Source organism: Protopterus annectens, chromosome 13.part0 (assembly GCF_019279795.1).
Source record: "Protopterus annectens isolate FY-2018-M chromosome 13.part0, PAN1.0, whole genome shotgun sequence".
Taxonomy (NCBI): Eukaryota; Metazoa; Chordata; order Ceratodontiformes; family Protopteridae; genus Protopterus; species Protopterus annectens.
Genome location: NC_056747.1, coordinates 828,346,173 through 828,363,588, shown reverse-complemented (window position 1 = coordinate 828,363,588; position 17,416 = coordinate 828,346,173). Strand labels below are relative to the sequence as shown.

General features: G+C 35.5%; 1 protein-coding gene across 1 annotated transcript in view; it reads left to right on the top strand.

The window, feature by feature from the left end:
* Positions 1–17,416, top strand: part of LOC122787696 (BCAS3 microtubule associated cell migration factor) — a 4,651,713-nt gene that overhangs the window by 3,007,979 nt on the left and 1,626,318 nt on the right. Inside the window, exon 15 of the mRNA XM_044054546.1 lies at positions 16,580–16,847. Coding sequence (XP_043910481.1) covers positions 16,580–16,847 — 268 coding nt within the window. The remainder of the gene's footprint in view (positions 1–16,579; positions 16,848–17,416) is intronic.

Genomic DNA, 17,416 nt, shown 5'->3' with positions numbered 1-17,416 from the left:
TTATTTAGTAGGGGAAGAGGGCAAGAGTAGGATAAGATGGTACTTCCAACAGAACAAGGAGGTTTAGGATTACCTGATTTGTTTGTTTTTCAATTGAATTGTACATGTTATAGGTCACATTAAAGTTGGGAAAAGTTGTGAAATGATTTATTGTGGTCTCATTTTTTTATATCACAAAAACCTGGCATTTTTAACAGGGGTGTGTAAACATTTTATATCCACTGTATGTACTTCTTTGTCTCATTTCACATCCTTGCCTTCAGGCCAACCACAGGCAAGCCACTGCAGTTGGAGTGTCATGTAGTTTTCTGTGTAACTTCATGTCATTGGAGTTTTATTTCTATTTTTGTATGCTAAACTGAATATTGTAACTGTATAAGCTTATGCATGAAAAGCAAAGATTAAAACATGAATTATAACAATGAAATATATTTAAACAGCTTGAACAATTGTAGAAAAATTAATGTTTGAAAATAAAGCAAAGCAAAAATGCCACAGTCCATAAAACATAAAAGTCAGAATAATGTCATGTGTTCCACTTCTGTGGCACAGAGGGATAAAAGAAGCCCTAATTGCAACTCGGATGACCCTTGTTCGACCCTTCAGTCCTGTGTGTGTCATCTTTTGGATGAGATGTTAAACTGAGGTCCCATCTGCTTGAGTTGATGGCACCTCAGGTGGATGTAAAAGATCCTATGCCACTTATCAGAAAGAGTGGGCGGGATCTTTATTAAAATATGCATTCTTATTCACTTTTTATATAAATATTTTAAATATTTGCATTCAATATACTGTTCTGTAATGTTTTTTCTATCGCAGATACAGTATTTATTTTTTACTTTGACCCCTAATCCAACTTCCACAACCAAAACCTTATTTTTAACATCATAGCCAAGTCCCATTTTTGATTAAACTTAATTTCCTTCACCCTTTGATTCTAAATTTAACTATATGATACAAAACATTTTCTGTCAGTTTCCTTAACATAATTTCGACTTTCACTCTTGTAATATCCAAATTCTATTATATCTATAGTCTATTATTTCTTTAAAACCTTCTATGTAGTTCAAATCTGTATTTTTCCATAGCATTTAACCCTTTTACATCCTTAAAAAACATGCTCATTAATTTCAAATTCTCAGTACAAACAAATCCTGTCTTTTTACTTTTATAAGGCTTATTAACCTTCACTGGTAATCTGTGTATCATCAGTCTCCATAAAGAATCATGGTACTCTCTCATTTTTTTATATCTTTTTATTCTTGCTTGTATCGCATTCCTTTGTAATTTAAGCAACCCTTTCCACAGATTTATCTGAAAATACGTTTCCATAATGTTACTGTACTTTCTTCCCCTTTTCAGTCCTTTTGACGTTCATTTTCCACAACATGATTTTATTTTGATAGTTTTCTATTTCTTTGTTACAACAAACCCTCCTCCTTTTCAAGTTAAATAAAGTAAACCACTCCATTTTATATTTTAAACTTAATATTTATGTTAGACTAGAACCATCCTTGCTTTTTAAACATTTCATTATTCTATATAAATTCAAAGATGCAACATATGCTGTCAGATTTATTATTCCTAATCCACCCTTTTCTTTATATACATATAAAGTCGCCCTTTTCACTGGATTCAGTCAAGATCACTAAATGAAAGAAAAAATAATATTGCACTTTTTACTGAAGTCAAAGGCAAACTAAAAACGCCTAAGTAAACAATTTTAGCTAACAAAATAGTTAATTATATACACTTTTTTTAAACAGTCTAAAAGATTTCCAGAAAAAACAGGTGTTTCTCATTTCTTCTGATTTTTCTTTCCGTACTGTTGCTATAATTTCTGATGAAGTTCTGTTGACATAAAAGAAAAAGAACAAAAGCAGTCAAAAATTCTATGTGGTGTTTTAGGAGTCATATTTTTTCACGAGTTTATTGTTTTGTTGTTTCTATAATGTTTCGCTTTCTATACCATATTCAGACAAATTTTATTGTACCTCTGAAAAAGTAGTGTACTGCACCCAGTACAGTGCATGTGTATGCTTCTACATAGGTAAGACGGAGAGGAAGTTAAAAACCCTATCTATGAACATTTGAGAGCTATAAGATTAAAATATGAAGCTAATGCTTTAGCAAAGCACTGTCTGGAGTATACAGAACATTCCTTTAAGTTTTTTGTATTGGGTGTAGTTAAGACAGGAGAAAGGGGTGGACCATGGACTATCATTTTAGAGGGAATGGAATTAGCCTGGCAGTTATGCCTAAAGGCCAACTACTGGCCAGGTTTGAAGGGCCACCTTTCTATAACTATTATTTTAAGACTAAAAGCACAAGAAAAGTAGTTTTAAAATATTTAACTGCATTTATACATTTGAAATGTTTATTGTTTAACTATTATGTTATTTATTATATGATTTACAGTATTTTAAAAGTTTTTAATGTGAAATGTACAGTGGATATAAAAAGTGTACACACCCCCGTTAAAATGCCAGGTTTTTCTGATATAAAAAAATGAGACCACAATAAATCATTTCAAAACGTTTCCCATGTTTAATGTGACCTATAATCTGTACAATTCAACTGAAAAACAAATCTGTTGGGGGGAAAAGTATAAAAAATAAAACATGTACAATAAGATGGTTGCATAAGTGTGCACACCCTTAAACTAATACTTTGTTGAAGCACCTTTTGATTTAATTACAACATTCAGTCTTCTTGGGTAGGACTCTATCAGCATGGCACCTTTTTACTTGGCAATATTTGCCCACTCTTCCTTGCAAAAGTGCTCCAAATCTGTCAGATTGTAAAGGCATCTCCTGTGCATAGCCCTCTTTAGGTCACCCTGCAGATTTTCTATTGGATTTAGGTCTGGGCCATTCCAAAACTTTAATTTTCTTCTGGTGAAGCCATTCTTTTGTTGATTTGGATGTACGCTTGGCTTCATTGTTGTGTTGAAAGGTGATATTCCTCTTCATCTTCAACTTTCTAGCAGATGCTTGAAGGTTTTGGGCCAAAGGTGACTGGTATTTGAAACTGTTTATAATTGCCTCCACCCTGACTAAAAAGAAGAGCAACCCCCAAAGCATGATGCTGCCACCACCATGCTTCACGGTAGGGATGGTGTTCTTTTGGTGATGAAGTGTTGTTTTTGCGCCAAATGTACCCTTTGGAATTGTGGCCAAAAAGTTTAACCTTGGTCTCATCAGTCCATAACACATTTTCCCACATGCTTTTGGGAGACTTGATGTATTGTTTTGCAAATTTTACCTGGGCCTGGATGTTTTTTTCTGTGTAAGAAAAGGCTTCTGTCTTGCAACCCCACCCCATAGTCCAGACATATGGAGAATACAGCAGATTGTTGTCACATGCAGTACACAACCAGTACTTGCCAGAAATTCCTGCAGCCCTTTCAGTGTTGCTGTAGGTCTTTTGGCAGCCACCCTGAACAGTTGTCGTCTCGTCTCGTCTCATCTTTTCATCAGTTTTGGAACATCACTGTTGTCCCATATTTTCACCAATTTTTGATGACTGTCCACTGTGTTCCATGGTATATCCAAAGCTGTGGAAATTTTTTGTACCCTTCTCCTGATAACATTCAACAGTGAGATCCCTTTGATGCTTTGTAAGCTTTCTGCGAACCATGGCTTTTGCTGTAGCAGGCAACTGAGTAAATGTCAGGAAAATCCTAATAGGAAAGCTGAACTTTATTTGGAGTTAATCAGTCTCTGTTTAATTAATGACAGATGTGTACCCAAGAAGACTGAATGCTGTAATTAATTCAAAATGTGCTTCAGCAAAGTATTAGTTTAAGGGTGTGCACACTTACGCAACCAGCTTATTGTACATTTTTTATTTTTTTATGTATTTTCCCCTAACAGACTTGTTTGTTTTTCAATTGAATTGTACAGGTTATAGGTCACATTAAAGGTGGGAAAAGTTTTGAAATGATTTATTGTGGTCTCATTTCTTTTATATCACAAAAACCTGGCATTTTTAGCAGGGGTGTGTACACTTTTTATATCTGCTGTATGTATCATTTATTTGAGCTGTCATGTTTAGTGCTGTTTATGTAGTATAGTGCTGAGCACTGATCTTTTCGTTGACCTGGGTTTGATTCCTGGCTACTGCACTACTTTCAACACATTTTTAAAACTCCAAGAACATTGAACCCATGGATTATGCATTATTATTTTTTTGTATTGAACTGTTGATTGGTTGTAACAAATGAGAGGTGTGTCTTCTGTTACACATTTAAACTTGATTCATGTTGGTTTGGATTGTCTGACGAAGTTTCGTTAAGTTATGAGACGAAAGAGCTTACCATATTTTATTTCAATGTTTCTTTAATAAAAGGTCATTTTATATCTGGATTTGCATCATTTACAACATTTTTGTACATTTTTATGGGAACTTAAACTTGCTGACCCACAACAGTCATTGCTCCTGTTTGCTGTTTTTGATGCATCCCATAACACAGAATAATGAATCGAATCAAAAGCTGTGTATGTAAATCCCCTGCCATTAATTTTGCATGTACATTTCTGTACAGAATGCCGTCTACTATATCCCAAATTATCAGTAATAAATCCTGAGCCCTTTTCCCTTTTATACCATATGAGTGCCTTTTTACAGTCTTACGTACATTCTCTTTTTTCTTTTTTTATAAAATTTTCATGAAATATTGTAATTCATATTATTTAATACTATTGGTCTCCAATTTTGTAACTCTGGTTTATTACCTTTTTTCCATACAAGTCTAACTACACCCCTACACAATTCTTTATACATAAACATTTATCCAACCATTCATTTAATACACATCTAAACCATTATTTTTGATCCATTGTCATATCTGTATACATCCTGTAGTCAGTACCATCTGGTCCTCTCTCTGAATCTAGATTCACTACTTTTAAAACTTGTCTAGTTCTTCTATCATTATTTTTTTTCTAAATCTTTATCATCTTTTTCAGAGAGTGCATAAACTACCCATTGCTTACTAATTTGTATCCTCTGTCCTTCAAATAATGTCTTAATATAAACTTTTGCTATCTCCAAGATTTTCTCTTGTGTATTATAATACATTACCAAATGAATCCTTCAGTTCTCTGTAACATTGTTATTCTCTGTAACTAGTTTACTTAAATATGGTGCAAGTTCTTTTTTTTCTTGCAAAAATATCTTTGGTTATACAATAAAATGTTTTTCTTTTTCTTATTTAACTCATGTTTCTTCATAATAAAATTGTCATCATTCCTCTCCAAACAGTCAGTAACATTACTTCCTTCCAATGTTTTATCTTATCCATATTTTTTTCTTTTTCCCATGTAACGTAACTTTTTGTTTATACTTCTGTTTAAAACTTAACCACCATTATGACTAATCCTTATAGAATTCTCCCATCCCCAGGTGATCTTGCCACAATTTCATCTTGTCTTCTTTTCCTTTGTCATCCCATTCTTTTTAAGCCCTTCCCTATTTTAAAGACTCAAACATTTCTTTTATCTTAATACAAATTGTCATATGATCTGAAAATCATGTCATCACAATGCCTTCTTCCACTATTGATGGACTGTTTTTTGGTATCAAAGTTTATTTCCATTCCCTTTTCTCCTGTTTTGTAGGTTCATGTTAACTTAACATCATATGATTTCTTTTTCTGCAGTCTCAAGTTGCAATTAAGATCCCCTGCTGTGATGATTTCCATATTAATTGTTGCATATTGAGTAATATTTCTAAACATCTCTCCTCTCCCCTTTTTAGTTACATATGCATAAATAGCAATAATTGTGATTACTCCTGTGATGCCCATGCACTGTCCCAGTAATCAAGAAGCCTCAATACTCATCACTAACACCAGTGAGGGACGTGCACATTGGGAGGATGACAAGTACACACAATTAAGTACAATTTCCCTTAAGAGCACATAGAGATCACAGTCAGTCTGGGGCTGGTTTCTTCCTCTCTCTCCAGATCCTCAGTAAAACTCCCCACTGTCACAGCTATAGGTTTCAGATGTCAGCAGAGTGGTCCAGCCAAAATCTCTATCACCTTCTCTGTCCAACCAGTGGTTCGTGTCCCTGCCCATATAGCTGACACACACACACACACACACACTCACACACACACACACACACACACACACACACACACACACACACACACACACACTTTGAGATTTGATTTATATACAAACACACAGACACTCCTGGGGAAGGTTGGTACAGGTTCACTAGCTATGCGCCCTTCTGCCCAGATTGTAGAATTAATGGCCACCAACCACTACTTATCGGCTACTAATAAGAACCTTCCCAAAGGGTGCCCAATCTTACTGTGTGACCAGAACTTTTAAGGCTATTCCAGAGTGGCCTGCACAGTATCACCAAATACATATGCAAGTACACTAAGAGCTTAAATATCTCTATACAAAGCCAGCCACAGTTAAAAGGTTTAAATATATTTAATAGTAAATAATAAAAGCACAAGATAATACTCATTAACTCAACACAGTGACAAAAGAGTTCAGAATCACAGGAACTATTTTAAAACAACATTGCAAAACAGTCTCACATAAATACAGAAAACATCTAGACTACTCTTGCTATATTCCTATCTAGCTCTAAGAGACACTGTGTCCTAAGCGTCTTTCTTACAGAGTCAAGCAGATATAGATGAGAAGTGCTGAAGAGATGTTTATAGGTCCAGAACAAAATACAAAATCCACTAACTATCTCTCTGAGAGAGTTCTTAAATTAATAATACACAATACTACTGGGTTAGCTAGATGACACTATTTGACACTTGCATCTAGTTCCCAGGCTAAACAGATACCAATAGAATTTAACATGTCTCTCTGAAAAATACTTATCTCTTAGATGCTTGCCTGAAACTATAAGTCTTAAAATAATTACCTTGGAAACCTGTAATTACTTCCGTTTCCAGACAATAGAAAGAAGCTCCTAGCCTAGACATCCTGTCTCTTAGATGAGATAAACCAACTTTATAGCAGATCATAAAACTCTCTACTTATTTTCTCAGAGATTGCAAGTTAACTCTGTATGTTTCAACTTCTACTACGAAAATATACATTTGCACAGGCATATAGTCCATATACATTTCTGCTCTTCTCCAGCAGAGTGCACTGTGGTTACATTTTTGAAGCTCAGTACATAACATACAGTTTAATCATAACACATAGTTCTTACATGTGTAAAACAAGTCTTTGGATCATATTAATATTTACAAATGACAGGATTATTTACAAAATTCTATGAAGCTGGGCTGGCAGCCTTCACAACTTGATCTCTCCATCTTACATCAACAACTGCATTCTGCCTGTTGTAACAAAAGTAACATTTAACACTCTAATTGTGCCTCTGTGTAAGATAATTATTTCTTTACAAGTCTCCTTCCCAAAATTCCAAATAAGATTATTTACCCTCCATATTTCTGTTTTCGATGAAAACCTGGTATCTTCTAAGATAATTTTCACATTCTTGTTGTTTACACCATTCCAAAATTACTGTTCTTTCTAATTTTTTTAAACTGTTGAAATTGAGCTAAAACTTTACAAGTAATTTTACCTTAATGTAATATATGTTCATCCTTTCCCCTTCTTTTTTCTTTTTTTTTTTAAATTCCTCTGTAGTCTACCTTTTTCTCACATACCCTTTTACCAATAGAATTTATTTCTTTTTTAACTATATTCCATTTAGCATCATTGCTATCACTTGTCCTTGACTCTTATTTCTCAATTTTTTTCTATATTTAAATTGTCCTTTATATTAACTTTTTGTATTTTTTTCTGTAGCTATTGCATTAATTACTTTTTGCATTTCTACTGTTTATAACCCTTTTTCCTATTAACTTCATCCTTTTTTGTCACCATCTGTTATTTCCTCTATCATCTCTGATTCTGTCTCTTTCTCTTCACCCCCCCCCAAAGGTCCCACTCAATCACACTTAACATTTTGGTTCACATTTCCTTGCATGATGTCCTATTTTCCACATGTAAAACATTGTATTTTGGCACAATTTTTAATTAAATGATCATTTTTCCACACAAAACCATGTTTTTAGCTGTTCCCAATATTTAACCATGCCTTTGTCACCTTCAGCATTGATAATACTTGGAATATGCACATTATTGTCATTTTCAAGTTTCAAAATCACATTGCAATTCCACACCCTAGTCCATAAACTCTATTATCATATACTTTTCATAAATTCAATACATCTTTGCACAACTCGAATAGATATTTTAGAATCTGTTTTTCAACATCAGTCCTGAATCAAATGTTAATTTTCTTCTTAGTTTCCCTGTAAAAGGGCTTAAATATATACAAGTTCCAAGGTGAACATTTTTCTTTTTCTCATATTTGTCTAAATTTCTTTCCATTATCTGACCAGTCTCAAAAATAATGTCACAAAAATATCTTTATTAATATGTATAAACACTCTTACCTTGTTTGGTTTGATTCCCAATGTCTTAATTACTTCATCCAACACCTTATATCTGTCCAACACTGCATCTTCCTTCTTCTCAGTCAGTACCTTAAAAGTCTCTTTTTCTTTAAACTTACTTCTTTTTTTGTTTCCATCCCTTATTTAACTACCCCCACGTATGATTTTCTGTGACCTGTCTCCCTTCAATCTGCTGTACTTCTTCCTTCAGGATCCTTTCCATCAGCTCTCCCCACAACACATCTTTGCCATTTTCTGATTCGCTGGTGTTTACCATGTCTATAAATAGATCATCTTGCAACCATCCTTACTGCAGGGTTATAACAACATATTCTTGTGATGTAACCTCTTCCTCAAAGAGGCTTCGTTGAAGGAAATCTTCAGAATCTGTTACAGCCTTTTCAAATACCTTCAGCACATCATCTCCTCCCAATAACATCTCCTCAACCTCTCTTATCTTTATTGCCACTTCTGCTTTTAGAATAACAGCACCAGAATCATAAACTACATTTTCTTCTCTGCCTTCCATATTTACTCACTGTCTGCGTGAAAGGAAGTGTCACCACACAAAAGTCCCCGTACACAAAAAAAGAGTAGAGGAAGTTCCCCAATGCCTCAGACAAATTTCTTCTTATAATAATAATGCCACCATTGTTTTCCCCAGAAAAGAGGCCACTACCTAGTTGTACTAACCTGATCAACAAAGATAAATAAATATTTCATGACTATCTGAAATGTCGGTTGATTACACCTAGTCAGGGAGCTAGCGGGTCTGGCATTCCCACACAATATACCAAGTAATACTATCTAACTGTGAGATATTAGCCAACAACATCAGATGGAGCTATTCGACATTCAAGTGCAAAATCTGACCATCAGTAATTAAACCAAGGTGACTATTTCTCTACTTATTTCTGCCATTTGTGCTAAGGACTTTTAGACAGGTCATCCAGTATAGATGTAACTTTGTGAAGCTCCAGTGAGGATCTTACTCAATATTTCCTGGTAAGGAATTTTTGGAGAGTTTGTTTAATGATCAAACATATCTGATGTGAAGTCCCAAAAGAAAATTTGTAAAAGCTGTGTGGGTAAAGAGCATATGTAAGTCAGGAAAGCCACACATTTCCAGAAAATATGCTGTCCAAAATTTCTTTCCATATCTCTCTGTCTCCAACATGTATCTGTTGCCTGAAGAAACTCCATTGTGTTCAAATTGGAGTATAAAAATACCCCTGCAAAAATTTTGTGTTTCCTTGACTTTGTGTAATATCTGTACAAGAAACTTTCTGAATACAGTGCCTAAAATCTGTTTTTCTAATGTGTTAGTATATGGTTCCCTACAATTTTCTTTTTCCATGTTCAGTTTCCTTAAGCCAACATACACCTTACTGAATTATTTTAAATTTTAAGAACTCTTTCCTTCTGTCCATCAGTAGTTTATTTTGTTTTGTTTTATTTATTTATGTGCATTTACTAACCAGGATAATCTGACTGGGCAAGTAATCCCTTTTCAGGGAAGGCCTGGGGAGATAAGCTCCAAAAATTAATCAGAAAATAGTAATATATGAAAGTGAATACGATCTGTAAATGACGGTATCATTGCAGTGGACCACATGGTAGTAGATAAAACTTTCAGTTACATAGAATTGAAGAACAGTCTAGCATTTGTTATGAGAAAATTGTAACATTATGTATCTTGTCAACTAAGACTAGAAAGATTTCTGTGAGTTAATGGCTAGTATTATGTCACATAAATGTATACATTGTATATCAAAATGTTTTAGTTTGAAGTAGCAGAACGAGTATATTCAGTTACCTATTATACATTTTTTCAGTTTTACTTTAAATATTTGAAATTTAGATTCTATTTGTATACCATTTGAGAAATTACTGATTTTTTTGCAGTGTAGCACAAGTAAAGTGAATCACCGTGATGAATGTTTTATTTCTGAGTTACTACTAGATTTTGATTGCGAGAGCTACTTGATCTTTTTGGTGTATATGTTTGTAGGTTTTGAAATAGCTGCATATTTGTTTAGCTTATATAATATATTAAGGAACTATTTTATAATATGATAATGTCAAGGACTGTTAAGTTTTAGCAAGTTAGTATTTAGAGCAACAGAGGTGTACTGTGCTTTGCTGACCAGATGCAAACTTTGCTATTTTGATATATCAATATTCGAGTTTATAAAATTTTTTGTATTGCATGTTCATAGGTAGGTACTAGGCTATTGGCCCTATGGCCTATATAAGCCTAGCCAAACGGTACCCTGGCTTTTGCCAACCAAGAAAATTATTTTCCTGTGCCCCTGTCAAGCAGAGCCACAGAAGTGATCCCCAGAGTGAATTTCCTATCTCCCATCCAGTCATCAAGATTTTTCTTGAAGAGTGCTAATGAGGAGCTTTGTATGATATAGATAGTTTGTTCCAGAGTATGGGAAGTCTCTGGGATAGGAATCTATCCCTCCAGCATGTTCTGTTTATTGTGGTGACAAGGTTTAGGTCCCTAGAGCATGTAGCTCGAAGGGATTGGGATTTTTTTACATGGAGCATGTCTAACCGCTCTGGGTTTGACATAGCTTTGTATGTTAGGCAGAGATCGCCTTTGAGTAGGCAATATGCGACAGAAAAAAAGGTGAAGTTTTTTGAGGCAGTCTGCGTAGGGCATCTGATTGAGATGTTAGTCTAGATTGGTGCAGTGTGTACAGTAGGCTAGGTGTTAAGAGAATACGTACAATTGTTGGGCATGCCAGGTGAGGTATGGTTTGATTTTTATATAGTATGCCCAATTTTTGATTAATCATTTTGGCGACGTAGTCAATGTGCTTGTCAGATTTTGCATTTTGTTTTAGGATAATGCCTTATAAATTTTTTTGGTAATCATGTGCAATTTATTGAACAGTTTTGATGTATGGTAACTCCTAGTAGGCGTGCATGCTTCATTTGTCTGTTATCTAAAGATGTGATCTTGATTTGATGTATTTTTTCTTGAAATGGAAATAAGGACATGCTTTTTGTTTGGGGGCATTTAATGTTTATTGAGTTTTGGCTTGAAATTGTGATGTGGAAGTAGCTGAATGTAATAAGGCTGAATCATCTGCACATTGGGCAGTAATTGTTGATTCAACTTTTGTAAACATTTTGTAAATGAAAATGTTACAGTTCCTAGAATAGATCTGATATGTTTGGGAAAGATGCTCAAGTCTTTTCAGCGTGTAAATTTATTTTGTGTTGATTTAAGTAAGTTTTAGGACAGTTTACAGTGGTTGTGTTGATGTCCAGCTTGGATAATCTAGTAGGGAGTATCTAATGAGATGGCACTGGAATCTTTGTATAAATCTAGAAACAGAGATGCTACATGTCTGCCATAAATTACATTTATGATTTCATATAACAATAGTCATATAACATGACAATGGCAAATATGCATTTTCTGTCAGGAACTATACCTCCCCTAAAAAATGCATTCAGCTTTATATTATGTCCTTCAGTGTCACACTAATCTCTAAGATGAGATAAAATGACTCAGTTTAGTGCTGCTGTTTCACATATTAAGTTGTGGAACCAATATGCATATTTCTTGTCAGGTGTATTAGTTTGCCAGTTGCTTGGCATACTAGTCCAAAGGTTTTTCTCAAGGAAAGAAATGCAGTAGCATAAGCCCAGTAGTATGGATGGTCACTCGCAGAGGATATATTTTACAATAAAGAACTTAAAACAGCACAGTCTCGATACTAAACTATTAAGTGTCTAAGTTTTAGTTGCCCAGAGTTCAACACTGTCTGCTCAGGTAACACTTGCCAGAGTCCATCCCTATTTTTAGACTTTTGCAAGGGAGAGTTTCCTAAACAGTGTGATCGGGAAGCATCAAGCTGAACAAAAGCCAACACTGGTATTTTTAATGTGCATGTCTGTGGACAACATGATACACATGAGAGGCATGAAAGGAGATGAAGCTTATTTACTAAGCATTAGGGTTTAACAGTGGTGTATTAATAAGTTAAAATCTAGTTTGAGACAATTAGGTTGTGTTATTTGGTGTTATTTTTAAACTTGTTGTACCATTATTATAATGGACTCTATGGATGTTTGTTGTCGGGGACTGACTTGACAGATTTTCTAAAGCATTGCTTATTCTGTGAAGGAAACAACCTTTGAATCAGAAACTTTAAAGTGCTGTAGGTGCTCTTCTTGCTCTCAAAATACTCAAAAAGAGGCTTCTCTGTAAATGTGTGGATTGTCACATTATTTGTAATGTGCTTTTGCATTGTGTGAAATGTCATTTGTGTAGTGACAATTTTAAACTGTCTTTGAAAAAAGGAAAATCTTTGTAAGCACTGTTAAGCTGAGTCTGCACTTCATGTTAATACTTAACACAAAGCGTGATAGCTTTACTTAAACATCCAGTATTAGTGACATAATGTGCCAACACAAAAGTAGTTTTTCAGGAAACTGATACACAAACTGACTTTGCTGATTGGCTGGATGCTGATTTTGATAACAGAACAGTATAGGTTGATAAGATACAGATTGAATATGAGCTATTGTTGGAAGGGATGGTCTGCCTAAAAAACATCAGTCATCAGTTTGGATGTTTTTCAGTTCCCCTCTTGGATAGTACTGTTATACAGAATGAGGGATCAGTTACACTAATTATTTAAATCAGTAAATGAGCTCTCTAAAGACTGCGTAGGGAATTAAGTTGTGGTGATTTGAAGGAGTTGTTCTAAAAAGGAACAGTGGGTTGGGGGGAGTAGAAGGAGGAGGCATAGAGAGTAGATAGGGATTGACTAGAACTCTCTAAATCTTCACACACTAGGTTGTGGGGCTGTGCAAGAGACTTCCAGGATCTCTGCCTGAGAAGGAATACACAGAAACATTTAGGAGGATATAGGTTAGCCAGGCAAAAAGTGAGTTTGAAGGTAAGGATGGAGGAGAACTGGAATATTAAACTCACTTTAAGGGCTGAGTGTACAGGCTTGTGATCTCCTAGGTCAGCTTTCAGTTCATCGAGTGGACAAGGTGATCTGCTGTGGCGACCCCTAACTGGGAAAAAGCCAAAAGAAGAAGATTGCTGACATCTATAATTAGATTCATGCTGATTCACTGACAGTAATTTCAGCCAGTGCTGATGGTGTGAATTAGTACATTGAAAACCACTTTCAGAGAGAGAAAAAAAAGTTTTTATTTTTATTTTTTTTGCAGGGTCTAACCCCCTCTCCCCCTAGTGTGAAGGTGACTGCCAAAGCCCCATGGCTTTTGTGCAGAGCATTAAGTCTGTGAGCTGTACTTCCCTTGGCCCGCATTTGCCTACTGTGTACCCTCAAGAGAATCACTTAACCAGATATTGCTCTGGTGTTGCCCATGAAAACGGATTGTGTGTCTACCTGGTTAACAGCTGGCCAGTTTGATGATGATGGCGACGATTATTATTATTTATTTATTTTACTTTTTTTTTTTTTTTTACTGGGAAAGTTTGACTGGACACATGTCCTTTTCAGCAGAGGCCTGGGGAGAAAAGCTTCAGGTTGAACAATGTAACATCGACCGTACAAGTGTACATAATTCAAGTTGCTAGATACTACTTAGTTTAATTCTGTACATACATGAGGAAGCTAGAAACTCAGTAAAACAAAATGTAAGGGCATACTATAAACAAATATTACAGTGTTATAGAGCAATGGGCATTCCAAAGTTACGAATGAGCAATCTGTATTTACAAAGTATATAACATTACAATGTTATAAAGTACTGGGCATTCCAACGTTTCAAATGAACATTCAGTATTTGCAAGTATATAAACATCTACATTGTGAAAACAGAGATATTTCTTCTTAACATCATAGTTAATACTGAGAGTTGATGGTAAGCAAGCAGACTATACTGAGGATGGTGCGAGGCTAGAAAGACCTATAGGGTTATATTGAGGTTGTGGCAGGGCTAGAGATGGAGAGGTGGCTGTTAGAGCTTGAGAGGTAGCTTTTAGTTGGGGGAAGAGCCAAGGACACAGCCATTTGTTTAAGAGGTGTTTTTTAGGGTTATTTTAAATTAAGCTAGGGAAGCAGTGGTAGTAATGTTTTCTGGCAGTTCATTCCAGATTTTTCCTATGTAGTTTGCGAAGAAGGAATCACCTGCTTGATTTTTGGATACATAGATTTTTTTATATGGTGTTTGTTGGTGGAGCATAATGGTCTGTTGGTGGCATATGGCTGAAGAAGCGTTTGTAGGGCAGGGATTTTCTCAGGATCAGAAAAAGATTTTATGGGCCTTTGTTAACTGTGTATAGTGAAGGAGTTGGGGGAGTTCTAACCAGTTTAGTTGCTTGAGTGCAAGGCAATGGTGGGATCTAGCTGGTAAGGTTGTAGTGTATCTAGCAGTTTTATTGCAACAAGATTCAAGTTTTTGAATCTCAGATTTCTTAAGGTTAGTGAGTATGGGAATTGCATAGAATAGTGCTGAGATTAGGTGGGTTTGAGCAATGACAATCTTGGTATTCTTAGTGAAGTAGTGTCTGTGTCTGTATAAAGTACAAAGTTTTTTATGTACTTTTCTTACAGTCTGGGAAATGTGAATATTGTATTTAAGTTTGGTGTAAGGAGATGGGGTTATGATGGTGGTGTTAAGAGAAGAGATGTTAAATGTGTTAGTGGGAGAGGCAACTTTATTAGAATAGAAGACCATAAGTTTGGTTTTGTTAGGGTTAATTGAACATTTGTGAGCCATGACAACTGCAAGATGGCCTTTTTGTGTTAGATTCTGATGTTCTAGTAGAGAGGGTGCAGCACATATTACTGCAGAGCCGTCTGCATATTGGATGAGAGAAGCCTGAGGGGTTTGACAAGTGGAGGTTATTTGTAAATATTGAGAATAGAAGTGGGCCTAAAATAGAGCCTTGGGGAAGTCCTAAGGTTACTGGCAAGAGGGGTGATTGGGTCTGTTGCCAAGAGACTGCTTACTGGCGTCCAGTGAGTAATCTTGGAACCAGGCAAGGGTAGAATTACAAAAATTTAGTTCAGAGAGGACATTTAAAAGTTTAGTATGTGAAACCATGTCAAAGGCTTTTGATAGGTGAAGGAAGATAGAAGATGCGTAGTTATTGTTCCTGTGATAGTTGACACTATTAGCAAATCACAATGCAGTTGATTTGCTATGGAATGGTCAAAAGCTATACTGGGTGTTTGTTAGGAATTTGTTAGTATGCAGATAGTCGGTAACTTGCATGTGAATTACTCTCTACAGGATTTTAGATAGTGGTGATAATATTGCAGTTGGGTGAGATAGTGAAATCTATTGATAACCCACCTTTATGTAAGGGAATAATGTAAGAGGTTTTCCAAATGGGAGGGACTTGATGTTCAGCTATGGGCCTATTAATTAGTATTGATATAGGGATGGCTAAGCCTATATTATCATTATTAATTTCACGGTCACACAATAGTGGAGAAAAGGGCGAACTCAATGAGCACTGAGAGCATTTTTCAGTGATGTTGATTTACAGTAATGGCACTCCCATAGTTGGCAGTCGTATGTTTTGTTGGACTCCCTTGGTATCATTTATATTCTATAAATAATTACTGTCTGTCATCTGCTGAGAACTGGTGTCATTGTAGAGGAGTAAAATATATCTGTAGATGCTTATGTGGTAGTGTACCTTGATGCTTATGTAGTAGTGTAACTTGAAAGTTTAGGAGATTTTGATACTGTTTTACTTTTTGAGTGTTTTTTTTTATTTTCTTAATTTCTTCTTACTGACTCTGTGAAAAAGTATAATCTATATTTTGTTACTTTTTTCAGGTCATGACTGGAAAGGATCCACTTACCTGGTTATTATTTGAATGTAAATAAATGTCCTGTGTGTCTATTACAGTGGTTGTGTTTTTTGTCAATCATATTGATTTATATATTTAGCATTTGTTAGCTGGGTAAGTGGACTTGTCCAAGGACCATTTACAGCCATGACCTGCGCCATGTAGTCAAAGATGATAATAGATGACAAAAGGTAGTACTCATAACATTAAAATCAGCAGAGCTGCAATATTATGACTAAGAAAATTCCAGCAACTATATGTAGACCAAGAAGAAGTTAAACATATGAATATTTTCTTTTGTTTATAAGGTTCAGGATATCTGCTTCAGCCATGATTCACGCTGGGTTGTGGTCAGTACTCTACGTGGAACTTCCCATGTCTTTCCCATTAATCCTTATGGAGGGCAGCCTTGTGTCCGAACACACATGTCTCCATGTGTTGTAAACCGCATGAGTAGGTTTCAGAAAAGTGCTGGACTGGAGGAAATTGAACAAGAGCTGACTTCTAAACAAGTTGGTGGTCGTTGCAGTCCTGTCCCTGGTCTTTCAAGCAGTCCTTCTGGATCCCCTCTTCATGGTGAGAACTTTTTTTCATGTGTACTTTAGGACTGTACATTTATCCTTCCTGCTTCTTTCATTGGTCACTGAGTAGCTTAGGATACCCTGAAGGCATTCATTTGTTTGTTTTTGTCAGAAGGCCACAAGAGATGATGCCCTGTCCTTACTGCAGAAATTAAAAAAAAAAAAAATAGTCTACTTCAGAAGACTGAAAAACAAAAGACTGAATCCCAAAATACTGAAAACATTTTTAATGCAGGGGGCAAGCCCTCCTGCACCCCTCGTGGGGGGCTATGCCCTCACACCCCCTATTAATTATATATACTAACTCCAAGATCACATAACACTGGAGAAGGGACAATTTCCATCCTTCATTATTTTGCGTTTTCAGTATTTTGGGATTCAGTCTTCTGTTTTTTCAGTCTTCTGAAGCACACACACACACACACACACACACACACACACACACACACACACACATATAATAAGTTAAAGAGCTATTTATGTGATTTGTTTGCAACGTGGTTTCCAAATGTAATTCTTCTGGACCCCACCCGAGTAATTTTCACCGCCTTACAGGTTTATGGG